Below are 24,890 nucleotides of genomic sequence, written 5' to 3' on the forward strand. Positions count from 1 at the left end.
TAGGTGCAAGCGCACCACCGCGGGACAATCCTCAAGATGCAGATCAACAAACCCCCCCCCCCCCCCCCGTCGCAAATCAAGCCCGCAAAGCAACTTCACGCGACACCTTCCACCCCGCCCAAAAACCGCCTAACTCGAGCAATCTCTAACTCCCCCTTCTCCGACTCAACCGCCCTCGTCAGCGTATCCAGCAGCGCATCAACCTCCGTCTCTGGTCTCCGCGTGCATAACGCCACCAGCCGCCGGTACTTGAGCTCCCGGTCCTTGCTGCGTGCCTGCAGTGTTTCCACTGCCCGGCGCGTTTGTGTCGACTGCGTGCGCAGGGCGTGAAGGCGCGCACGGAGAACCGTGGCGCTGGGGAGCTTGGCAAGTTGGGGCCCAATTACGCTTTCTGTTGCGGTATTTGGGTGTTGGTTCTGTAACGCATTGACATCATCCAAGACCTGTTCCAGCTCCATTTCCCACGCGTTAGCCGCGTCCACGTCCAAGCGGCCGTGACGCTGCTCGAGCTGGATGAGCTGCTGCTCTTCTTCGTCGCAGGCGCGCTTGAAGTTGACGACTTTTTGTCTCGCGAGTTGTTGCGCTTTTAGTTTGTCCTGTAGAGCCTCGAGATTCCGGCGCGTTTCGCCAACTTGCGCGGATGTTGTCCGAAGTGAAGTGTGCAGTGTGTCAATGGACTCTTGCTTCTTCTTGAGCTCGTTCTGGAACAACGATGAAGACTCGGTGATGAGGTGGGTTATGGCTAAAAAAAAAAAAAGAAAAGAAACCAGAAATGTTAGTCTGAAGCGCAAGACAGGGATTAGAAGAGGGCAAAGAATCTTACAATTAACCACCTCGTCACTGTTTTCCTTGGTCTTCTGGCTTGACCCCTGAGTGCCACCGTTCCTGTCCGACGTATCTCCGTTGCGGTGATCCTCGGCATCTGTGCCAATTCCAAAATCAACAGGTCGCAACCCCGCGCGGTTGGCGATGTTGGGATCCGCGCCAACTTCCAGAAGCTGGGACACAATACTGCGGTTGCCGATTCGCGCCGCAATATTGAGAGCGGTGTCGCCGCTGCTGTCCTGCGCATTGACAATTTCGCTCATGAAGCGCCCTATACCCATCTTAGCCGGCCCAGGGAGACTGCCGGGAACATTTTGGCTGCTTGGGGCGCTGCCCTGTCGTACAACCCACTCGAGCAGACTTTCAAGGTAATACCGGCTAGCAGAGTTCCTCCCCTTAACAGCACTCGTTACCGCTATGTGGTGCAGTACCGTGCGGCCCTTGTCGTCCCTCACATCGATGGTCGCCCCGAGAACATCGAGCAGCTCTGGGAAGGAATTGTGGTCCATCGAATTTGTGACAATGCATGCCCTCATCAAGGCCGTTTCGCCGGCAGCGTTGACCCGAAAGGGACTCGCACCAGCTTCGATCAGCGACCGCAGGAGTGGCATGCGCGTCAATGTCGCGGCCCAATGCAGGGCGGTATGGCTCTGCGAGTCAATGGGGACATCGAGCTCCTGGGGAATCATATTCCGCAATGTGTTCCGTTTGCTTTCGTCCGGCCCGCTGGGGTCCATGAACAGGCCCATGAGCATGCTCCTTCTAGCATCGGCCTCGGGGGACATATCGTGTGGGAGAGGGCGAAGCGGCCCTGGAGGGTAGTTGGGTTCTTGGTCGACGTGAATACCAGCTTGAGAGTAGATAAACGACTCGTTCGGCTCCGTGGGCGAGCCCGGGTAGTTGGCCGCATACCCATCTAGGTGGGGGTAAGTCGGGGTCAGTCCGCCAAAACTGTTAGCAGGCGTAAGAACTCGTTGGCGTTTCCTCGGTGGCTGCTCGTTGTTATCGCCGTTCGGGGGCTGTGAAGTCTGTGATCCAAACGCGGCATCCGGGTGACCATAATCCGAGACAAAGCTCTGCTGTGAATTGGCGGGGAAATCGTTTGCATCCTGCATTGACGATTGACGGTGAAAACTTGGAGCGCGGCTCGGGCCGCTGCGGTTGCGCGGACCGGGAGAATCGAAACGGGCTTTGCTAATCGCGCTAATAGCGTGAGACGCGGTCGAGGAAATGTTTTTGAAAAACGTCCCCGACAACCCATTGGTACGGTTCTCCTGCGACCCGGCATTGTACATGCGTTTCCGTTGCGCCGCCATGGCCTGTTCCTTTGTCGGAGTGTCCACATCGGTCGTTGTGCCTTCTTGGCCTCGTTTGTGCGTGAGAAGGCGCATCAAAAGCTCCTCTACGGCATACTGGCGGCAGACCTCATACCCGCGCTCAAACGGAATCCAGGTGCCCTGGTATTTGCCGTACCCTCCCTGTACTTTTTCGTGTTCCCCCGTCTGAATTTCTTTCTCGAGAATCTTAGTCCGGCGGCCTTTCTCCACCCCTGCGACCTTGAGAATTTGTGTCGCGTTCAGCCACCCATCGGTTTGGCGTCGCATTACCGCAATGTTGTTGACCTCCATTTCGTAAACATTGACGCCCGAATAAACCGCCTACGGATGGTCAATTAGCGACAAATGCGTGCGGCAGGGGGAATACGATCCCATAACGGGAAGCATAAGTAGGAAGGCGTAACAAAATTGCAAGCATACCGAGTAAATCCCCATATCCTGTTCATTTTGTGGCTTCTGAGCCTTCTCGGCGTATTGGCGATACCCCGTAGTTTGTGACGAAGGTTGGCTCATGGAGAAGGACTGCTGGGAAGAAGGTTGGGATTGTTGCTGAGGCTGCTGCGAGCCAGCAGGAATGTGTGGTGGTTGCATCTTTGAAAGCGCGCCCGGGCACGGCGGAAGATTGTGCAACTGTCGCTGCTACGATTTCGAGGAGGGGCGTCAAGATGCCCGGAATGGAGTCGGCGCGACGCGGGGAATGCCGAAGCGGTGACTGGATACCGTTGAGTCGCTCTCGGGTGCGCATACAAATGCGACAAAACTGACGGTGCGGGTGGAAAAACAAGATGTTGCTAAACTCGGCTTTCTGATCTACCAGTGTTGGAAAAGAAGCGTAGGCGAAATACTAAATTGGGCGACAATGGTGTTGGTTTGGATGCGGCGTGAGGTGTGAGGGTTCGTGAGCGAGTGGAAGGGGCGAAGGCGCACAAATCCTCAGGCAGTATGCGTTGCAGCGGAGCGCGAAAAGGGATTCAAAAGTCGGGCTCAGTTTAAGTTAATACGGGGAGGGAAACGGCCTGATTAGTGGATGCGTATGCCTGGGCGCATGTGGGCAAATCCAAAAAATATCTGTACTAAGAATGCATTGGAGGTTCGCGAGCCTTGACTCCGTCCAGGTGTTGATGAGAAAAGGTCGCGGGTCTTGCGAAATGCTAGGAGCAACGCAATCTGGGAATCGGGCGATGAGAGTTCAATTAAGACACGGGTGGCCGACGTGCGATTTTCGTGTTCTTAGGCGTGTCTGAGCCAGTGGAGCCGAGAGAGACGCGCCATCTTGACTCCGGCGGACGCGGGGCACGACGCACGGACCGTAAATTACCCAAAGCGATGCGATGCCGACAAGGAGCTCGCACTCTCGGCTGAGGCCCCACAAGTCAACATGGAAAGAAACGTCTCCAATCTTGGCGTTCCATTTCCGGCGCAAAAGTTTCGGTTTGCGCGAAACAACCACCCCGGGCCGTCATCATGTCCCGGCCCCTCCGTCTTCCAAGACCCGAAACCCCAATACATCTGTACCGCCATATTTTACGGGAGTCGTCATACCTTCCGCGCCCCGCACGATGGGTCATCGATGAGCGCATCAAGGCGAGGTTTCGAGCGGGTATAGATTCTTGGGCGGATGATGAGCTCATTGCCAGGCGCATTCGTCACGCCCACCATGGCCTTCGCCTCATACGTGCCGCCAACGCCGGTGACATGGATCGCATGCGCCGGATTATGTATTTTGCCATCGGCCGCCGAGGACCACGCCGGCGCGAGTTGGTTGCCCGTCTCGTCAGCTTCGACAAGCCCTCCAGCACAGCCGATTTGGAGAGGTTCATCTCCAAGGCCCATGCCGTCGATGAAAAGGACAGGAAACTCGACTGGCTGGATACGTGGGACGTCGAGAAACTGCGCGTATTTGCCCGCTCGCAGGCCAATGCGGGCATCAACTCTCCCCGGGCGAGCATAATGGCGCACCAAACGTCGCCCGAAAAGCGCATCCCGGCTGAAAATTCGTGGGGCCGGCCGCTTCCTCTCAAACTCGCCCGGAGCAAGCTCCTCGCTCTATGGAGGAAGCTAGCAGAGAAGATCATGCCACCGCTGCCCGTATCGGAGTGGAAAAGACTGAGGAACATCATTCAAGGGACGGTTCAAGCACAGTGGCTTCCCCCACCTCGCCGTGCCTTGGCAAAGGGAATATTGGAGGTCGTGCCACCCGCCAGGAACTGGGACTGGAAGGCGTATGCCGTCAAACCCGTGGCCGCCGTGGACCGGCAGGCTAACCGGCGCAACAAGCTGCTCTCCGGAGCCTTGGATGACAACTCGCCGTCCGATCCTCAACCGACCGGATGCCATAAGTACAAGCCGCGGAGTTTCCGGCGCATGCTGGCGGAGGTCTGGCGTCTGAGTGCGACCATGAAACAAAAGCCCACTGGCAAGGGTTGGGACATCACATGGGGAAGGGAAACTATGCTTCCGGCGTCCCCAATGGGGAGGAGTCTGGAGTTTTTCAAAGATTACCCAGACCCCGAAGGGGGTAACAAGAACAGGAAACAGCCGCCAAGACGAGGAAAACATCGAGGAGCTGCGAAACGAAGTTGAATCGATCTGCGCTACGAGTACTTCTCCCCCTCCAAAAACAGGGAACAATGGAGCAAGCGCGAGGTTCCTTGAGTAGCACCAATCGCCTTCAAGCTCAATCCAGCAGCGTCGCCAATTTCGTGAGCGCTTCCCCGTCCACCCGCATGCCCACCCACTCACTCATCTGCTTAGCACCAATGCTCTCGTAGAACTGGATAGACGGCTCGTTCCACTTGAGTACCACCCACTCCAACCGACCACCGCGCATGGCAACGACCTCCTTAGCCAGCTCCACCAGCAGGCGCTTGCCGTAGCCGTTCTTGCGTTCGCTCTGCTTGACGTACAGATCCTCGAGGTAGATACCCGGCCGCGCCCGCCATGTGCTGTAGTTGTAAAAGTACAGCGCCATGCCTGCCACAATACCACCGGGGGTAGTTAAAACAAGACAGCGGGCGGGTTTGGAAGGAGAGGTTGGTTCCGTCTGCGGAAGAGCGGTGCTGTCGCTTGACGTTGAGGCGCTCGGCTGAGAGGGCGCAAATGCAATGGTCTCGAGGAGCTTGGCCTCGGTCGCCTCAACACTGTCAAGCTCCTTTTCGTAATCCGCCAACTCGCGGATCAGCTCCAGAATTGCGGGCACATCTGCGGGTTTGAGATTGTGTAAATAGAGACCAAGACAATTGTACACATCATGAAAGGGGCCTGACCTTCTCGCCGGGCGTGCCGGACCGTAGGGGCGTTGGAAGCCATGAGTACTGAGGAATAATCTCGAAAATACAGGCCGAATACTGCTTACTACAACAAGTGTGTTTGTTCCGCTCTCAACAAATGTTCAAACTCAACGTCCTCAGTCGGCTTTTATCCTTTACAACACGAGATGGGACAGTTTTTTGCCCCGCATCCACTGACAGATGGTGGGGCTGAGAAGGGCGTAAAAAGGGTCCAGTGGACCTGGATCTCAGGAACCTGGAACGAGAAGTTTCCGAGGCAAGGAAGCTTCAAGATCATGGAAGTCCTGGGCTATCCCCCACTTAGTTCCATCCATGGGTCCGTAGCCCCAAATACTTTTCGTATCTATTTGTCGCGTTCCTCGGCAGTTAAAAAAACGAATTCAAAACCCACTGATACGACAACAAGAAAACGGTAGGGGTTCAGCTACGATGGGGACCGAATCAGAGGCCCGCTTTTACAAATTAGGCAGGCTGGCACGACACCGGCACGGCAAGATGCAGAAAGTTGGGCCCCTCGGCGCCTGCAACGGCACAGTGGTTGATAGTTTGGGACCTGGAGTTGGGTAGCACTGCCGATCGGAAAACAACCCCACCAATCTCCAGCACTTCCGGGAAAGGGACCGCCAGCCACAACGCAAGTGGCACATAACTTCGAAGTTTCTTTTTAAAGACTTCCACCTGGCCCGCCCCTGATCAACCGGTGCGTCCCGTGATTTCCAGGAACCCGGTTCAAGCTTCAAAGCACATCTTTCCCCTTCCGACTCCCAGGATAACCAGTTGTTTCTGCCCCTCTCATCGTCAAGCTTCACCTGTTCCCCCGCGCTATCGTTGACATATTGGTATCCTCTACTCCAACGAGACACAATGGGGGCGCCTTCCATTCCTACATCCGCCGAGCCAACCGTCACTTTCAGCTCTGGCCGAGATGTCAACAACTCCCCTCCAGATATCCGGCTGCTCCATTACAACGATGTCTACCACCTCGACCCCTCCTCGTCTGAACCGGCCGGTGGTGTTGCCAGGTTCATAACGGTCTGTAAGGAGTACCGGGAAGCAGATCGGTTCAAAGGGCAGCCCAACTTGGTCACTCTTTTCTCCGGCGATGTCTTCAACCCGAGTCTTGAGAGCTCCATCACAAAAGGTCAGCCAATTCCTTCCCATATCAGCCCCACCCCCGTTTCAGATTTCAGTCGGCTGACACACACACAACAGGCCGCCACATGGTCCCCCTGCTCAACCTCATCGGTACTGACTGCGCTTGTGTCGGGGTATGTTGCCGCGAAGCCCGGACTCAGCACCGTGCTGCTGGTCTAGTCTTGTATTTTGTGGCCAACTAACACTTTGATAGAACCACGATCTCGATTTCGGGGACCGGCAGTTCCGCAACCTCGCCTCCAAGTGCAACTTTCCCTGGCTGCTAGCCAACGTCCTGGACCCGGCCCTCGGGGATGGGGTTCCCCTTGGCAATGCCAAAAAGACGCACATGATCACGGCTTCCAATGGCATCAAAATCGGCCTGCTTGGTCTCGGCGAGCGAGAGTGGCTCGAGACGATCAATGCCCTCCCACCAAACATCATCTACCGCTCGGCCAGCGAGGTCGCCCGGGAATTGGTGCCCCAGCTGCGTGCTGAGGGCGCAGAGATCATCATAGCCGTCACACACCAGCGCGAACCCAACGACAACAAGCTTGCCACGCAGCTCGGCGGCGAGAATATTGACCTGATCCTCGGCGGACACGACCACTTTTACGCCCACAGTCTCATCAACGGAACTCACGTCCTGCGGTCCGGCTCCGACTTCAAGCAGCTCAGCTACATCGAGATCCGCCGGGTCACCGATCCCAGTGCCAGCGGCCGGCGATGGGACGTCGATATCTGGCGGCGAGACATCGTCCGGTCCATTGCGGAGGACAAAGAGGCCGCGACTTTAGTGGACAGTCTCACGGCCAAGCTAAAAAAGAGCCTTGAGAAGCCGATCGGGTGGACTGCCACACCTCTAGACTCGAGGTTCACCACGGTGAGGTTAAAGGAGAGCAACCTGGGCAACTTTGTGTGCGATATCATGCGGCACCATTATGGCGCTGATTGCGCACTGATGGCGGCCGGCACGATCAGAGGTGATCAGGTATATGCGCCGGGGCCGATACGTGTCAAGGAGATAACGGACTGTTTTCCATTTGAAGATCCCGTGGTTGTGATCAAGGTGAAAGGAAAGGCGCTCTGGGATGCGCTAGAGAACGGTGTTTCGCTTTATCCCGCGCTAGAAGGTGTGTTTCAACCTGTCTGACTCGCGCTGCGAAACCAACGTTATCAACTAACCAATACTGTTTGCCGGCCGGAACAGGGCGCTTCCCTCAGGTTTCCAACATCCGCTTCAGCTTTGACCCCTCTCGACCCGTCGGATCGCGGATCCTCGCGGCCGAAGTTGATGGGAAGACGCTCGACAATGAGCGCGTTTACGTCCTCGCCACGCGTGGGTACATGGGACGCGGCAAAGATGGGTACCGCAGCCTGCTGGTAGAGCCGGAAGGTGGCGAGTGCGAGGAAGTGGTCTCCGAGGAGAACGGGATGCTCATCTCGGCGATTTTGCGGCAGTACTTCATGTCCTTGACTGTGTTGGCCAAGTGGAGTGGTTGGTGTCCGTCGATGGATAGTCATTGGTACGTACCCCCCTTTTGCTCCTTCGCTTTCTTTCGGCTCAGTCCGGGAAAACAATCACGGCACAGAACTGACGGATCGAATAATTAGGTCCAAAGTAGCAGACAGCGTGGAGAAGAGCCATCCCATCGTCGGGAAATCACCCACCTCCGCCACATCAGACAGCCCGGAAAGCAAGACCAACAGCGATGAAAGCGCCACTCCCAAGAAGAATGGTTGGGCACAATGGACCCCAGCCCGTCTTCGACAGACCCGCTCCCACGTCCCGCCCCCCAACGAAGACGACAGCGACACCGAGTCCGGCGAGGACGTAGAGCACGCACGCGAAAGCGTCCGCAGCGTCGACCGCGAGTTGGCTATCATGCGCCGTGTATTCCGCAAGTGGTGCCGAGTGGCTGGAGTTCGCGGAGATGCTGCGGGGGGCACGGACGACGTGGTCGAGGGCGACTTGGGCGGGGCGTCGTGGACAAGGGCTATTGCGCCTCGTGTGGAAGGGAGGATTCGGATGGTGACCGCGGGTGAGAGCGGATAACGGCTCGTTCGAGTCAGGGGACTTGCACATGCGTCGGGACAAGTCTATATCATCTCGATCACTTCGATCGGTTGATATGGCATGTGAGTTTTGGTTAGAAGACCGCGGAGAAACCCGTGTCTCCTCACAGATGACTAGCATAATTATCCATTTGCAAGACCATGATAGGTTTGATAGAGCGGGCTTTTTCCCCCGCGTTCGAGGCCAAGCTTCCCATTCTTGCTTCGATTGTTTCGAGTCATCAATGGAGTCTGGTGATAGATAACGAGAATTCGAGGTTTATCAGCCAGCTAACCCGACTCATGTGAAACTAACCTTCACGGGGTTTTCCGTTTTGCCATAAACAAGTGTCGATCAAGTGAAGTCTTGTTCTTGACAGCTGACTTCTCTGGAACTTCCCGCTCAAAGAACCCCACCGTCCCCAGATTATTTCGAGCTAGAAGCTTATGGACTTCTTAGGCCATGGATCAACCCCGCGAGTAACTGGATACTGTGCAACTTATGTAGCTGTTTGCTGCCCGTGCCCTCTTGTGAATTGCCTGCCGGTCAGTTTGTTCGAGAGTGGCAGACTGGGATCTCCCGGAGCCCAGCTCCGGACACACACCACCAAAGGGTCAAAGCAACATCCGCAGGCAAGATCCCACGCAAGAAAAGAGGAATTCTGGGATACAATGGCCGTGATATCTCCGGATCCTTCTCCGGCCGAGTCAAGCATAATGTCGAATCCCAGCCACAATGCCACATTATCTGTATCACGATAGCCACAACTGGCACAACCCCTCAACTCACGCAAGCCACGGCCATGGCACCGTAGTTCTGGTACGTTTGATCCCTGCCCGAGGAGGGAACGTGGTCGATGGAGAACGCGATGGTCATCCCCACGAAAGAAACGGACCGGTCGATCGGTCAACACGAGTCAAACTAGAGGCGGGGGAAGGTGCCAAGCGTGAGGGCATGCCCCCTGAGCCTGTCGTAGACTTGTACCATGCCACTTTGGAGGCCTTACCAGTTACATAGTAGAGATATCTGCTTGTCGGCAAGAGTCTAGAGGGCCTCAAGCTAGGATGGTAGGGTGGGTCAAACACCGACTGGCTGGGCCAGTACACCCGTGCGTAAACGTTATGATCAGACGGGAGTCGGGTACTCCCAAAGCCGGGGAAAGCGAGCCAAGATGGCTAGCCTGTTTGGACGTTTCCATCATTTGGGGGGGGGGGTTGGTCAACGTCAAGACGCCACTTGACTGACGTTGAGCTGGACGATCTACAGCTTCCGCTGGCGATAATGGGCATCGCGCGGAAATCCTACTGTCGTATAAGGGTGAGGGAAGTCCCTCCTTTCGATAACCTCCATTCTCGGTGTGGTATGCTCTGATTATTACGGCTCGGTCGCCGTGTATTTGCCGCATGGCGACTTTGCGCCCATCACAACCTTCATTTCGAAGCTCGACGTTGACAATCGATTAATACACACCTTTGATAGATCGCAGCACCACACTTCCCCTTTCATCATGCGGCTACCACCACCAGAAGTGCTGGCGTCTTGGCCACATCCGAACCTCATCGACCCTGAGACGCGAGGAAAAGTCCTACCAATTGTCGAGCTTACGATGCTTTCCATCGCATTGATATGTCTCATCTTGCGCATCTACGGCCGGATACGGTATACGGGAAGAACTGGGCTAGACGATTGGCTCATGGTGGGCGGAGCTGTATGTACCCCTTCCTTCCTAATCACGGCTCGCTTGCACATGGCGTATAGGGCCGGAGAGGCTAATTAGGTGTTGTGACCCCTCCGGGTGACATAGCTCTGCGACACGGCTCTCACCGTCACTGTGGTCATCGCGTTCCAACGGTTCGGCTGGGACATGCATGTCTGGGACCTCACCCCCTACAACATCATCGCTGGCCGCAAAATATCATTTGCTACCCAGGCGGCGTTTGTTCCGTCCAGCTGCCTCACTAGGTTGTCGATATTGGTCGGCTTTCTTCGCATAGCACCGAAGAATAGCACATTTCGCAAGTGTACATGTTAGTCTATCTTGCCTTTTGCTTTTGTTTTTAATCTTACAGCGAGAGTGAACGGGGAAATGCTAATTTGACTCTAGACGGCATGATTGTTTTTGTGATTGTCTTTACCATCTCATTCTTCATCATCCTATTTACGCAGTGCATGTAAGACCTCCCATGACCTGATTTAGAACAGTGAAATCCCCAGACGAAGCAAGGTCACTGACGCTCCCCTTTCTAAGACCCACCTCGAGCTACTGGAATCTCATGTACTACGAACGGGACTGCCTCGACGAAGGACAGACCCTGATGGCCCAGGGGGTTCTCGCGGCCGTTACCGACTTTGGCATTTGGATGTTACCCTTGCCTTCCCTTTTCCACACGAAGCTACCGTGGAAAAAGAAGACCGGCCTCATCACGCTTTTCGGCTTCGGCTTCGTTGCCGTGGCCGCCGCCTGTCTTCGCACCTACTGGATTCACTACGTCGTAGAAGAAACATACGACGTGACCTGGTATGGGTTTCACCTCTGGATGTGGACAGCCGTGGAGATCCACCTCGGCATCATCTGCGGCTGCGCACCGTGGCTCAAGTCGTTCTTTAACTTTTGGCGAAGAGGGAAAATGAAGCCGGTTACGGATTTCACCGGGCCGGGGACTCACAATACATACCGTACTACTCCGACCGCGAGGATGTCGGGAGGGAGTAGTCTGATGGAATCTACTTTGGTGAAGGCGGATGAAGTTGAGAGGATCCCGAATGAGGGGGCAAAGGTGAAGGAGATGGAGTGGGTAAGGGACCGATACCATTATCCGCCGGAATATGTTGATATCGAAAACGGGTCCAACGGGTCGTCTGATATCAGCGCCTTTGAATTAACACCGCAATCGCTGCCGCCTGATACCCCGGGATTGGCGATGTGAGAAGGCAGCAGTACAAATAAATACCCCTTTTTCTTTGGTTGTGGATGGAAAAGTACTGGGGCTTGGAATCATTACTTTGTAGCGAGTTGACAGCAGTTTACGAAATAATTAAGCAAAAATTTAATGAATTATTTAACTCTGACATTTATTAATTGCCGGAATTAAAAAGAACATCTCAACGAGAAAACAAAACGGAAAACATGGCCCGGGAATATCATCTAAATGAAAGAGAAAAACAACAACAAAAAAAAAAAAAAAAACACACAGCCAGTAATTGACGAATAAATAGGGGCAAGCAACAAGACCGCCCAACGGCCAAAATAAATTTGATGTCATTGACCTACCCGCACTTGGTAACTATTGTGGGGTGACCTCGGGAGTCGGGTTACAGCTTCACTCCCATCTCACAAGATCCCTCGTCAACCACCGCTTCTCAAACGCAACACAAATCTACTCGAATCCATCGTTCCGCAAGCCTGGGAAACCACGAATCGAAGCCAGCAAACGTGATCACCAGGATGCCCGCAGCGCAACGTCCCTCAGCACCCTGTGTGCAGGTGACACCGGAAATCTCGATCCAGCCCCCGCTCTCTCGGCGGGGAACCGGCCCGGGCCTGGTGTTGCTGGTCCCGAAAGAGCTCAACTTGGACCGCAACGACGAGATCCTCGATCCTCCGCCACGACAGAAATGGGCGGAGGAGGGGTTTGCTGTTGTCCAAATACTGGTTGATGAGGAAACGGGGAGTATTACGGAGCGACTGGGCACCGCGATTGCTGAGTTAAAGTGTTTGCCGGAGCGTGAGGGTGACAGGTTTGGTTTAGTTGGTAATTAAATCAGTCCCAGATCTTCGTTTCCAGCGTTGAAGCATACCATAAGGAAGTGCTGCTGACAGGTAATTATACATTGAAGTCATCCCTGGCCGGGGCACATCCGGTCACACACTCTTGGAAGGTGTCAGGGCTAACCAGAACATTGTGGGCGTGGTGTTCTATGGTGCTCATCCTGACATCACATTCCCCATTCCCGTTCTCGCCCACCTCCCCGCCAACGTGGAACGCAAGGGTTCCAACGAAGGACTCAAAGTTTACACCTACCCTGGAGCAGCACGGTTCTTCATCATCCCAACGCAAGAGGACTACCACGGAAGCGCTGCCGGTGTCGCACATACCCGCTCGCTGACCTTCCTGAAGCCCCTGATGGGAGGGCCGTATTTCGACTTGGAGGCAATCTGGGAGGAGCACACCCGCTACGAATTTGCAGACCGCAGCGTGGAAGAGACCATGGCTACCATGGTCGACGAGCCTTATGTCAACCACGTACCGACCCTCACAGGTGGGATCGGAAGGGCAAAGTTAACGGAATTTTATCGCAATCATTTTGTCTTTAGTAACCCCGAGGATACGGGCCTGGAGCTGATCAGCCGAACCGTCGGCGTCGACCGAATCGTGGACGAGTTTCTGTTCAATTGCACCCACGATCGGGTCATTGACTGGTTGTATGGCATTCGCCCAGTAATCACACAAGTTGAGGGTTGAGGGCTGACAAATTTGACGCATTGGCTTGTTCACAGGGTTCCCGGAATCCCACCAACCTTCAAACCGTTGAGCATCCCGTTCACAGCCATTGTCAACATCCGCGGCGACCGACTCTTCCACGAGCACATTGCCTGGGATCAGGGTACGGTGCTTCGCCAGCTCGGGCTGCTCCCGGAGTATTTGCCCTTTCCTTATGCACTCCCAGGGGGGGTTGAGCTAGGTCAGGGCAAGGGGGCCGAGTATCGCGTTCCGGTAGCGGGCGTGGAAACGGCAAGGAAGCTGATCGATGAGAACGCTTTGGCTTCAAACGAAATGATTGGATTTGCTGTCAGAGAGTCCCCTATCTCGGAGTAAAACACCATGACGGGTAATCCAAGAAGGTTCTCGAGGACATGCAGTCCGATTGCCAGATGGCAGGACTTAAACACCAGCTGCAGCTGCTTGCAACTTGATGATGTCGAGATATGCTGTTTACAAATTGGTCACGGAATACAAGTCATCGCCTGTACCGATTTAGATTAATCGTCCGAAGCTTGCTATCTTAGCAGTTGAATGTGAACGAAAGTTGAACCGAGGAAGCAAGAACAGAAAGGGGAACGTGCAAAAAAAAGGAAACAACGTCACCGTCGAAGGCCCGCGTGTTGTGCGATGGGTGGATCCCAAACGCGCACAGTGCTGTGGAAGGAGCGTTAGGGCGCAACCTCAGGGATCCACACTGTGCCACGACGAAATTCCGGGTGCAGGTCACGAGGAAAGTCACGTTGTGGCCCCAAGTGGGTGGATTGTGCTTGGCATCGACCCGGCCACTGCCTCGTCGAAACTTTGCAAAATAGGGAAGCTTGATCTCTTCACAGTCCGTTCCGTCACGAAAACCTCGCCTCTTACGACCGCGAACTAGCAATATCCTAAGCGTTTACCATCTGGATTTTATCACTTACATAGCCCGTTTTTATTTCGTGGCAATCGCAAACTATTTAGCTTTTTCCTCAGCAAGCCTCCGCCATGCCTCAGTTAACATCGAGCTTCGCCTCCGCCGCTGCAGGCCAGAACAGAGACCCGAGAGCGGCTGGACGTAGCGATTCCTCCCGTGGAGCTGGAAGTGGTGAATGGTGAGCCCACCCTTCCGCCGCCTGTCCTCCTTTTCTGGCGATGAATATCCTCCCCTTCCTCCTGCCGACCGACTTGCCGACCGCTTCTGTTTCGATGGACCTTGAAATGGTGGTGGGACTCAAAGCACAAACACGCACCGACCACCACCTGTATTCGGCGCGGGCTGTCAACAAACCGTGCACGGGGATCGGGTCTAGACTCGCCGGACTGGGCAGAGACCTCTTCAACTCATCCTGTATTTGGCCAGTGCTAACCCTTTGAACAGGCCGCGCTCGAATGGTACTAGGACCTTCCGCCGAGCCTCGACCACCCCTTTTAACCCTTCTTCCGCCACGAATCTGGCAGACGTCCCACAACACCCTGCAAGCGAGCTACCCCCTCATCCTGCAAGTTCTCACCCGACCGCGTTTACTTCGTCCGGCCTGCTTCGCTATAGTAAAGAGGAGCTGCTCGACATTTACAAAAACAGCTTCGACCCCTCGCAGATGGACACCACCAACCTCCTCATGTCTAACTGGAACCCGGCACAAATGAATGGGAGCCAGACTCGTCCCTGGGGGAAGTCTTCCGAGTCATCTCACGTGCCGCAGGACCCGAGTGTTTGTTGGGACGCCAACGGGACGGTGAAGCCGATCGGTTTTGAAAGCATGTCTGCAGAGGAGCGTGATATGTTCGCAAACGACGTGAATTCAACCCTGAAGCCGCCCCAGCAGAACAAGGAAGGGGGACACCCAGGGACTGGAGGTGCGAATGGGCGCAAGACTTCCGTTAGTGTTGGGAATCCTGCCAACTTTCAGACATCTTCACCTTCTACCGCCTCTCGACCTGGTACCCGCCGACGCGAAACCACGGATACGAACCCTTTCCCGACTGGAGCGGTGGCTTCCCCGACATCGAACAGGGCTGCTCGCGAAGACTCGTGGCTACCCCGTCGCGGCACCGACCTCAAGGAAGCCATATCCGACGAACCGGGGGAGGACGTGGGTGCTCGTGATGCAGCCGCGGGCAGGACGCAGCCCTTTGGCTTACCCCGCAGCAACACGACGGGAAATGCGGCCTTCGGTGGTGGCCAAGGTTCACTTTGGGGTCCATCGGCTGCGCCGGCGAGCGGTGGTGGGGGAGCCTTCGGAAACTTTGCTATGCCCACGCCAGGGTTGGCCGACAAACGTTTCGGTGCTGGAAGCAGTCGTTTGGCTCACTTGATTCCGAAGGACTCGGCGGACAACGCTGGCCAGAAGCCTAGCGATGCCCCCAACTGGCGACCTCGACAACGCACCGACACTGACCCTTTCGCTGGTGATGACGGCCCTCCGAGCAGCTCCGTGCTCGGTGGAGGTCATGACAATAGCCCTTCGAGTGCAGGCGCCCAGCATCGGGGCGGTGTTTTCGATACCCCTGTCAAGGGGAACGCTGGTGACTTCGGCATGGCTGACTTGAACTTGGGCAGCCAAGGGGATGGGAACGGTCCAGCTAGTCCCTCCGGAACCAATCCTTTTCGCAGCCCGGTGACGGGGCGCGGTGATGAGGGTCAGGCTGGACATGACGTTGACCGGCTCACTCACCAAGGGCCCGGTACCGACCAGCAATCCAACTTCAACTCTTTCCCTCGGTCCTTTGGCGGTGCTGGCGCCTTTGATGGTAGCGACCGAAGCCAGACCTCAAGTGTCGGGGCCAAGGGCTTTGCTAGTGTCAACCCTCTATCCGGATGGCCTTCAGGGCCTTCCTCCGGCACCCCTGACCGTGAACGGGCCGGATTCCCGCATGCATTCGGGGGCGGCTTTCTCAGCTCCTTCACCGACGTCCCGTCTCCTGGCCTTGGCGGTCTAGGCGGTGTGTTTGGCTCCTCCAACACCTCTCGATTAGGCCGTGGCAAGCTTGAATCCCTCTTCCCACCGGCCATGCAGGCCCAAATGCACACGCATGACCAGGATGGGTTGGGTGATTCGGTGCCTGATCTTCGTCAGGGAAACCCGCTTGGAGCGATTGGCCGCGGCACCATCGGTCTCCAGCGAGACACGGAGAGCCCAGTCCGATCCGCCCGTGGCGGTGGGTTCGACGATCTCTTCCCGACTTCTGACTCGGCCCGGTCGCCGTTCTCAACTGCCGAGCAAGGTCAATCTGCCCTCACTTCGACGGCCCAAGCTCAGCCCTTTTCCAGCACCTCTGGTGGATCCTCCTTTCCAAGCACCCAGCCCGCCGACCCCGCTGCTGTTAAGACCATGGTGATGCCGGATAGGATGCGCTGGGTGTACTTGGATCCTCAGGGGGTGATGCAAGGGCCCTTCAGCGGTCTTGAGATGAACGACTGGTACAAGGCCAACTTCTTTACGCCGGATCTTCGCGTCAAGCGTCTCGAGGATGCCGACTTTGAGCCCCTTGGCCAACTCATTCGCCGCATCGGCAACTCCCGGGAGCCTTTCCTTGTCCCTCAAATGGGCATTGCGCATGGCCCTCCGCCTTCGGGCGGACCCTTTGGGGGCCCTACCTCGGAGGCTGTTCCGCCCCTACAGAGCGCATTCCCATCCTTTGGTAGGACCTTGACTGCTCAGCAGCAGAATGATTTGGAACGCCGCAAGCAGGAAGAGCAGATGTTCCACGCCCGCCAGCGGGAAATGGCCCAACATCATCATCCGTTTGGCCGACTGCCCCCCATCCAGCCAGGAGCTCTTCACCATAACTCCAGCGCACACAGCCTGCAGAGCCAGCCCAGCTTCGGCAGCATTACCTCGCCGATCGGCATGACTCCTCAGCACCCGCTGGGTCCCATTGCCCCAACGGGAGGTTTCTTTGACTCTGCCGCTGGCCTAACATCAGGCCCTGCTCAGCAGCCCATCGGCCCCGGCGGCGATGTCTTCTCCCCCGACCTGAATTTCAGTGAGCGCCAGATGCTTGCTGCCATGCATTCTACGGGAAACGCTCCTAGCGCGTTTGCTGGAACTCATCAGGCTGCGAGCGAAGTGAGCGCGTTGCAGAGCCAACTCCCGAACATCGACCAGCTTCAGAAGGATGCCGAGGGCTTTAGCGAGAGGCTAGAAGAGTTCCGCGAGCTGCGTGCCCAGTTCGATGCGGAGCAGGCCGCGGCTAGTGGCTCATCCGGCACTCCGGCCGAAGCGAAGGACGATGACGCCGTGCAGACACAGCTGGAGGAGCAGGTGGTCGCGCAGATTGTCGACGATTCAACCCAGGAGATCGTTACCTCGGTCACCCAGACTACAGAGACGACGACCACCGTCACCCAGCCTCAGGGCGAGCTCACGTTGACCGAACAGGTGCGCAAGACGCAAGCCGATCATGCCATGTCTTCGCAGCCGGCCTCTATCTCGGACCTCCCCATGCCGTTCCCGCCGCCGACACAGGGCGTGGCCCTAGCTGCCCCTACCGCCCAGCGCCCGGCTTCTAACTTGCCCACTACCTATGGCGATCGGTCGGGGTCTGGCTCTCCTGATACCACCTCCGAAGGCGCCGCTCTGGCCGCGCCTCCCGCTGCACCCTGGGCCCCGCAACCGGGTGCCGGCCAGCAGAAGGGTCCGAGTCTTAAGGAAATTCAGGAGGCCGAGGCTAAGAAGGCCGCCAAGAGAGAAGAGGCTGCAGCGGCCGCTCGACGCGCTGCTTTGGAGCAGGAAGCCGCGGCCCTTCGTGAACGTGAGAAGGCTGCCGCAGCGGCTCTCAACTCCGGCCTCCCTGCTAGCAGCACTTGGGGTACCGGTTCGCCAGTGAACGTCCCCACTTCTACTGGGAGCCCGTGGAAACAGCCCACCACCCTCAAGACTGCAGTCGCTTCTGCAGGCTCTGGTGGCAACGGCGGTTCTAAGAAGACGCTCGCTGATATCCAGCGTGAGGAGGAGCTCAGGAAGCAAAAGGCCAAGGAGGTTGCCGCAGCAGTCCAAGCCAGCACGACCCCCGTTTCCTCGATGGGCAAACGGTACGCCGATCTCGCAAGCAAGACGTCCGCCTCTCCCGGACCGGCTGCTTCTGCCGTGGCTGCACAACCGGCTCAGGGTGCTGGTGGCTGGGCCACCGTCGGTGCAGGCGGCAAGGTCAAGGCTCCGATCCCGACTGGCCCTGCGGTCCAGAGTCGTTCCTCTAGCATTGGAAACGTGAGGAGCACGCCGTCCCCCGCCGTTACCAAATCTGCGGTCAGACCCGCTCCGACGTCGCTCAAGGACGCCAAGAGTGTTGCTATGGATGAGTTCAAGAAGTGGCTGAACCGCGAGTTGGCCCGCGGCCTTATTGGGGTTGCTGATAGTGAGTTACCGCTCTTTCTTTCCGTCTCTCTCTTTTTTTTACCAGCTGCAGCACTAACATACTTCCAGTTGAGCAATTCGCCGTGATTCTTCTCGATCTGCCTCTGGATCCCTCGCTCCTCGCCGAGGCTGTGTATGGATACAGCACGACCATGGATGGACGTCACTTTGCGGACGAGTTTGTTCGCCGCAAGAAGCTCGCCGACAAGGGTGTCGTGGAGAGGGAGCCCACCAGCGCGGCGTCCGATTCTAAGGGCGGCAACGGCGGCTGGAGTGAGGTTGCCAAGAAGGGCGGCAGCGCTGGTGCGGTTGTTACCAGCAGTGGTGCCGCCGCGCCCAAGGAGGATATCCCTGGCTTCCGCATGGTGCCGAGCAAGAAGAATAAGGGCAAGAAATAGACTGACTTGTCCGATTTGCCCGATGATTGGGTAGAGTATAACGATGACAATAAGAGCAGCTCGGAAGAGTCGGACCGGCCGAACCCGGAGAGAAAAAGAAAATACCCCTTCAGACGGGAAAAATGAGGTTATGCGTGGTGGGCGATGATTAGGTCTGCCCCAGCGAGCATCTGATAAGAGATCATGTACCTTTAGCGCTGTGTTGCTGTAGCAGGCTTGTGTAGGTACTGTACTGAAGCGAAGATGTGGAGTCAAAATCCAGATTGTTGTTCTATTGTACTCTTAGCGCTATGATATTTGGTCATTCTCCTGAATACATGCAATGCAAGCGGTGATCGCGTGCGTGACTTCACTGTGCCTTACATAATCGCGAACAACCCCGCCAACATGGGGCCCACTTTATTTTTCATGTGCTGCAGAAATTTGGATTGCCCCTCCATGAATCGCCCTTCACTGCAGCACAGCATTGAGGACATCAAAACTCGAAAAGGAAGATGAGAGTTTGGTCTTGAAATTAACCAATTATTTCTACCCCCTTTTCCATTCTGTCTTTGTCACTTCAGAAACCAACAAGAGATACGAAAAAAAACGAAATCATGACCTCCACCCTGCCCTCGTTCCTCAACGCGGGGCAGTACCTCGACATCCTCCTCAGCGACCCCGCGAAGAACCTCATCAACATATTTGTCGCTTCCCTCCATTCCTCTTCACCCCCCTCGGCACTCAGCAGTAATGAACAACCAGAATCACCCCAGGACCGGTTACTCGTCGGCTTAGCGGCGCTCAACGCCTTCTTGCAAGGGACTGTTACAGGTCCCGTGCTGGAGGAGAGTAAGCTGCGGGCGGTAGAGGGGTTGTTTGTTAAGGGGTGGACGGAAGCCGGTGGCAATGCGTCTTTGAAGGACGAGGAAGAGGAGAAGAAAAGGCTGCTAAGAAGGGCATGTCTGCAGTCCTTGGAGGTGGACGGTGTCTCGGTGTATGAGCATGTACCGATGATAGAGGTGTTTTCTTTGGCGAGGTGGATTTTGGTCGGCCGCGTGAGCGAGACTACCACCGAGGGTGATGGGCTGCTGCTGGATGGGGGAGCTGCGGCAAAGTCAGCGAAGTGGCTTGCGTTAAGGGCACATGTATGGCATTACAAGTTGCTGATGCAGCCGAGTTTGGGGCCGGGAGCGGTGTTCAACAAGGCTGGGCAGTGGTGCGATGTGCCGAGTTTGCAGGATACCGTGGAGAAGGGGTTGGTGGAGGTGGAGGGGGAGATTGTAGGTGATGAAGCAGGAAAAGGAGGGCGTTGGAGTGATGAGGACAAGGTGCAGTTTCTGGTGGAGAGCGCCAATGTTTACATCCTGCTTGGGCTAGACGGCAAGGCCAAGGCAGCCCTGGCCAAGGCGACGGAGTTGAGCGGGTTTATGTATGCGCTGTCCGGGGCGCTGGGGAAGAGGACAAGATTTCAGGAGAAGAGTACCAGCCAGCTTGTGGTGTTGGCAAAGAGCCGGGAGAGTGGGGGAGAGTCGAAAGCGACAAACGAGGCGAAACCGGAGGCACTCGCGCTCAACGACGACACGCTGTTGGAGGATCTCGAGTTTACCAAAGAGAACGTGGAAAGCGACCAGAAATCAGACCTGCCACCGGCGTTACGAGACCTTTCGCCCGACGAACAACCGCAATTATCCCCTCTGGATGAAATCATCCTCCTCGCCGAGGCCACCTTGAAGGACGCTTTCTCTCCGGCCGATACGCTTACTGCGGAAGAAGTGCTTCCTTTTGCTGTGCGGGTCATCGCGGACAAGAAAACAAACTGGCAGGTTTACACGCATGCGCTCCTCGTTCGGTCGAGGATTGAACTGCATCGCAGCAGGACCCTGGAGAGAGGTGTTTTGCAGATGCAGGCGGTCGTGGACCAAGTTATCGTTGACACAACACAACCTATGGAAGAGCCGGCTGAGACGGCTAGCAGTGATCGGGATGATGGTGTCCCGGAGATCACTGTGACAACAGATAGAGAGGAAACTTCCAAGCCCGCCAACAAACCAACGTCATTCTTCCCCGCTGCAAAGCCTACCGAGTCAGCCCCGGCACAGGTTCGCCTGAAGCATATCCATGCGTTGAGCTCGCCGCCGAGATGGCATCTGGAATCAGAGTTGGCCTACTCGTGGGCCAGCGTCGGGTCGCTGGTGTCCGCGCTCGAGATCTTCAAGCGTCTTCGTCTGTGGGCTGAAGTTGCTCTCTGCCACGCCAGCAATGCGGCAAAAGAGGATGAAGATGGGCGTGGGAGTGGCGGTGAGGCAAAAGCCAAAGCCATCGTCCGATGGCGTTTGTTCAATAAGACAGGAACGCTCGTGGATGAGGTCGGGGGTGATGAACCAGATGACAACGTCGATGTGGACGAGCTAAGAGAAGCGGATTATCATGGCCCGGAACGCAAATCAACGCCACCCAATGCCCCGCGCTTGTGGTGTATCCTTGGAGATCTTGAAGACGACCCGAGTCATTACGAGCGGGCGTGGGAAATTTCAAAGCACCGGTTTGCGCGCGCACAGAAATCACTTGGCGAGTACTATCTCCAAAAAAAGGATATTATCAAGGCGAAGGATGCCTACGAAAAGGCCGTCTCTGTCAACCGGCTCAGCTCGGAGCTGTGGAATCGATTCGGCGACATCAACCTGCGGCTTGGTGACTTTTCCGCTGCGGCCAATGCCTACAACCGGGCCATCACATCGTCCGACAGCATCGGGGGTGGTGAGGATGCCCGCACATGGAGCAATCTAGGCAGCGCATTCTACAGTCTTTACTTGGAGCGTCTAAAGGAATTGAAACAACAAAAGGAATCCGACACAGACACGACCGACGAAGCCCCTGTCCCCACAACAACCCACGACGACGATGAAGAAAACGACGATATCACAGACAAGTCTACTACTCCTGCCAACCGCGACCCGTCCACCCTCCTTGCGCAATCCCTCGCAGCCTACAAACGCGGCGCCAACATCTCCCACGATAACTGGCGCATCTGGGACAACGTCATCACCCTCGCGGCCCGTCTGCGTCCAGTCCCAGTATCAGACCTACTTCTCGCCCTCCACAACATCGTGCGAATCCGTCACACTGAAGACGCCCTGGATATCGACGTGCTCCGACTCCTCCTCAACGAGGGGGTACTCTCCAAGGAAAAAGAAAACCCGAAAGAGGGGGTCCCATACGAGCCCCCTCGCGGAACACCGCAGCGAGCTGTGTGCGAATTCCTAGAAAAGACCGTCGCGCCGCTGGTGACGAAGCGGTCGGAGCTGTGGGAGTTGGTTACGCGGGCGCGGGTGTGGAGGGCTGATTACGCAGGTGCGGTGGACGCATCGGAAAAGGCGTGGCGTGCGGCCGTCGGCGGGGTGCAGGGTGGTTCTGGCTCTTCGTTGGGGGGAGGCCTCCGGGATTCTGCGGCTGCTGGTGCTGGTGAGAGTGGTGGTGGTACGGGCAACTGGCTGGAGGAACAGGAGGGGTGGAGCGTGGTGGTGGAAAGGACGGATGATCTGGTTTCGATGCTGGAGAACTATGGGGAGTTGGTCCCCGAGATTGGGACGAAGTGGAAGGGCAAGGCGAGGAGTGCGGTGCGGAGTGTCATGGGCAAGGCCAAGGAGAACTGGGAAGGGAGTGAAGGGTGGGAGAGGTTGGTGGGGTTGTTAGAGGGGCTGAAGATCTGATCTGATCGGAGAATCCATGTGACTATGATGAGATAGATGGTCGGTTATCTCGTTGTGTTTACCGGGAACTAGAGTTTTTGGCCATTCCTCTTAACAAACTGGGATAGAACGCTGGTAGCAATCCAACACACCACACCCTCTTGGTAGGATCTCGGATATGTTCGGCCTCAACGGGACTCCCACAGCTAAGTGTTGAGACAACCCACGCGGACGACTGAGACCAGGGAACCTTGCTATTTTCGAGTCGTTGGCTGAGACGAAAACGATGATGCCAACGATAAACAAATGGGAAGCGTTCCGTCGGCCACATTCATTACTCATTCATTACAATACCAGCTCTAGGATATGTCATGCTCTGGCGATCCGGCGATGGTGCCGTACCCGATCCGAACCCGAGTTCCCATTCATCGCCGAAGGTGCTCGCTGGATGCGGGATTCCATAGATGACCCCATCCTCGGGTACGCTTCCCAATGAATCGAGGCTGGCCGGTAGTACCGGCCGAAAGGCCCGGACGTCTTCCGATGGGTGTATCTCACGTATCTCATGTACCGATACTCGATCTCAAGATGAAGGCATTCGATCAGTGATTTTCCCTATAATCAGCGGGTGTGGATGCAACTATCATCGGGTAGCTACTGTTCCGGCCGGGAACTTCAACACCAAGGCACCTATATCCTCGGAGTTCAAGGAAGCACTACCGACGCCGAAGCGGATCTTTTCCCTTAGAGCACCGTGGTGGCCGTCGAGCTAGCGGAGGTATAACCTAATCTACGGTCTAATTCATGCAGCTCGCGGTCTGGTCCCTTCGCTGGAGCTTGTTTCCTTGTTTGTCACATACCACAGGCTTTACCACTTCAAGCCACAAATAACGCCTCTCACGAGAACATGGTTCGATATCATCATTCACTCCCAGCCACAGCGTTTCGTCCGATGGTGGTGGCGTCGGGCCGTATCCGCACCCGTACCCGTAGTTGATTGATTGATAAAAGGGAGAAGGAATGTTGTTAAATAAAATGTATTTGTGCGCGGCACTCCCCTTTTCGGGCAACAGCCCCGACAGTGTCGGCCGTTGGTTCGACGTCGCATTTTATTTTTCTTTGTGTCCACACAAGCCGGTTTGGCAGGTGGTGGGCTCCCCTTTCTCCGAGTTGGTTGGGACGCCGACGGACATCCGGTCTGGATTTTCAAAAATGGGCGGCATTGACAAAAAGAAACGCCGAACCGGCAAGTTCCTTGTTTGTTGGCTCGCCATGTCAACATTTTCGGCATGGATTCTGGAACCAACAACGTCGCACACACACACACACGCTAACATCGATCCTCTTTTTTTGCGATTCCTTTGTCACAATGCTGCTAGCCCCGTGGGTTTATGCAGGAGATGGGATTCGGTCACCGGTTGCTGTAACCGAGTAACCGTGGCAAACATCACTTGACAGGCAGGAGGAGATGTGATATCTATCCATCGGTGATGGGGTTTTGTTTTAGTGTTCCACAACTTCTTCCATCCCTTGGAGGCTGCCGGTGCTAAGGTGCTTTCTCCGGAATCAGGGAGTCTGGTTTTGATTATCGGCACCGAAAACCGAGCTGCATAAACCGGAATACACGTGCGCTTCGCATGTGTTTGGAATCAACCGTGGATTTGATAATTCAGTTGGCAGCTCCGTATTATGAATGATAATATGATTGAATGAACGATGAATGCAGCTTATTCAGGGAAGACAGCATCTCAAGCAAGACACAGTCAGAGCTTATCTTCTCAGTCCTTCGCCTTCCCCAAACTGGAATCCCAACTTCTCAAAGCCCCCCATTTGGACCTCGCATCATAACCAATCAGGACATCAACTTTCCAAGACACATCTTGTTCCCCCTTGGAATCTCACCGCGTTGTGGGGGATGGCTTGGGGAATGGCTTGGGCATGGCTTGGGGGGAGCCGCGTGTGCTTAACTAGCGCTCCAGTCGGGCAATTTGCAACACTAAGACAAGGCGGGGAGAAACGAAGGATGAGTGAGAGAAACGAGATGGGGGCAGAAAAAAAAGTCAAGCTTACGGATTTCGATCCTTTGTCTAGCATGATTTGCAGGAGAAACAGGAACCCGAGGAAGAACAGAGTCTTGGACTCACCATCTCACCATCTCGAACACTCCGACGACATCAAAGACAAATATACAGTGAGACGGAGAAGAGATGATAAAGAAAGGGAGAAAAAAAAGAGATAGGAACCACAGAGCTCGGCGGCTGGATCCACCTGACTCTGATCTGTAGATCTGGAGATCCGGAGATTTTCTTCCTCGTGTCGACTCCATAACATTAACGCCAACTGGGTTGGTAAACGTGAACTA

At 55.8% G+C, this 24,890-nt stretch overlaps 7 protein-coding genes across 7 annotated transcripts; 5 read left to right on the forward strand and 2 right to left on the reverse strand.

Moving 5' to 3' along the window:
- Positions 1-95: 95 nt before the first annotated feature.
- On the reverse strand, positions 96-2,753 carry C8A04DRAFT_13443 (uncharacterized protein; the record flags this gene model as incomplete). Its single annotated transcript, XM_062777715.1, has 3 exons — positions 96-742; positions 824-2,483; positions 2,583-2,753. The coding sequence occupies 3 exons, from the start codon at positions 2,751-2,753 to the stop codon at positions 96-98; spliced, it is 2,478 nt and encodes an 825-aa protein (XP_062635578.1).
- Positions 2,754-3,626: 873 nt separating this feature from the next.
- Positions 3,627-4,745, forward strand: C8A04DRAFT_13449 (uncharacterized protein; the record flags this gene model as incomplete). Its single annotated transcript, XM_062777718.1, has 1 exon — positions 3,627-4,745. The coding sequence occupies one exon, from the start codon at positions 3,627-3,629 to the stop codon at positions 4,743-4,745; it is 1,119 nt and encodes a 372-aa protein (XP_062635579.1).
- A 94-nt stretch (positions 4,746-4,839) lies between these two features.
- Positions 4,840-5,471, reverse strand: C8A04DRAFT_38461 (acyl-CoA N-acyltransferase; the record flags this gene model as incomplete). Its single annotated transcript, XM_062784247.1, has 2 exons — positions 4,840-5,363; positions 5,429-5,471. The coding sequence occupies 2 exons, from the start codon at positions 5,469-5,471 to the stop codon at positions 4,840-4,842; spliced, it is 567 nt and encodes a 188-aa protein (XP_062635580.1).
- Positions 5,472-6,316: 845 nt separating this feature from the next.
- C8A04DRAFT_13384 (Metallo-dependent phosphatase-like protein) lies at positions 6,317-8,642 on the forward strand (the record flags this gene model as incomplete). Its single annotated transcript, XM_062777688.1, has 5 exons — positions 6,317-6,593; positions 6,665-6,720; positions 6,801-7,719; positions 7,797-8,112; positions 8,201-8,642. The coding sequence occupies 5 exons, from the start codon at positions 6,317-6,319 to the stop codon at positions 8,640-8,642; spliced, it is 2,010 nt and encodes a 669-aa protein (XP_062635581.1).
- A 1,507-nt stretch (positions 8,643-10,149) lies between these two features.
- Positions 10,150-11,569, forward strand: C8A04DRAFT_13415 (uncharacterized protein; the record flags this gene model as incomplete). The annotated part of the gene is made up of 4 exons (XM_062777702.1): positions 10,150-10,350; positions 10,447-10,669; positions 10,747-10,813; positions 10,891-11,569. 4 exons carry the CDS (start codon positions 10,150-10,152, stop codon positions 11,567-11,569), a joined length of 1,170 nt encoding a protein of 389 aa, XP_062635582.1.
- Positions 11,570-12,087: 518 nt separating this feature from the next.
- C8A04DRAFT_38463 (uncharacterized protein) lies at positions 12,088-13,459 on the forward strand (the record flags this gene model as incomplete). The annotated part of the gene is made up of 3 exons (XM_062784248.1): positions 12,088-12,394; positions 12,480-13,065; positions 13,141-13,459. The coding sequence occupies 3 exons, from the start codon at positions 12,088-12,090 to the stop codon at positions 13,457-13,459; spliced, it is 1,212 nt and encodes a 403-aa protein (XP_062635583.1).
- A 648-nt stretch (positions 13,460-14,107) lies between these two features.
- On the forward strand, positions 14,108-22,549 carry C8A04DRAFT_38464 (gyf domain-containing protein; the record flags this gene model as incomplete). Its single annotated transcript, XM_062784249.1, has 10 exons — positions 14,108-14,214; positions 14,481-14,723; positions 14,757-14,898; positions 14,929-14,982; positions 15,013-15,195; positions 15,232-15,328; positions 15,368-18,460; positions 18,529-18,824; positions 19,421-19,688; positions 19,857-22,549. The coding sequence occupies 10 exons, from the start codon at positions 14,108-14,110 to the stop codon at positions 22,547-22,549; spliced, it is 7,176 nt and encodes a 2,391-aa protein (XP_062635584.1).
- Between the last annotated feature and the right edge of the window lie 2,341 nt (positions 22,550-24,890).

This window comes from Dichotomopilus funicola (assembly GCF_033296635.1).
Source record: "Dichotomopilus funicola strain CBS 141.50 unplaced genomic scaffold C8A04scaffold_47, whole genome shotgun sequence".
Lineage (NCBI taxonomy): Eukaryota > Fungi > Ascomycota > Sordariomycetes > Sordariales > Chaetomiaceae > Dichotomopilus > Dichotomopilus funicola.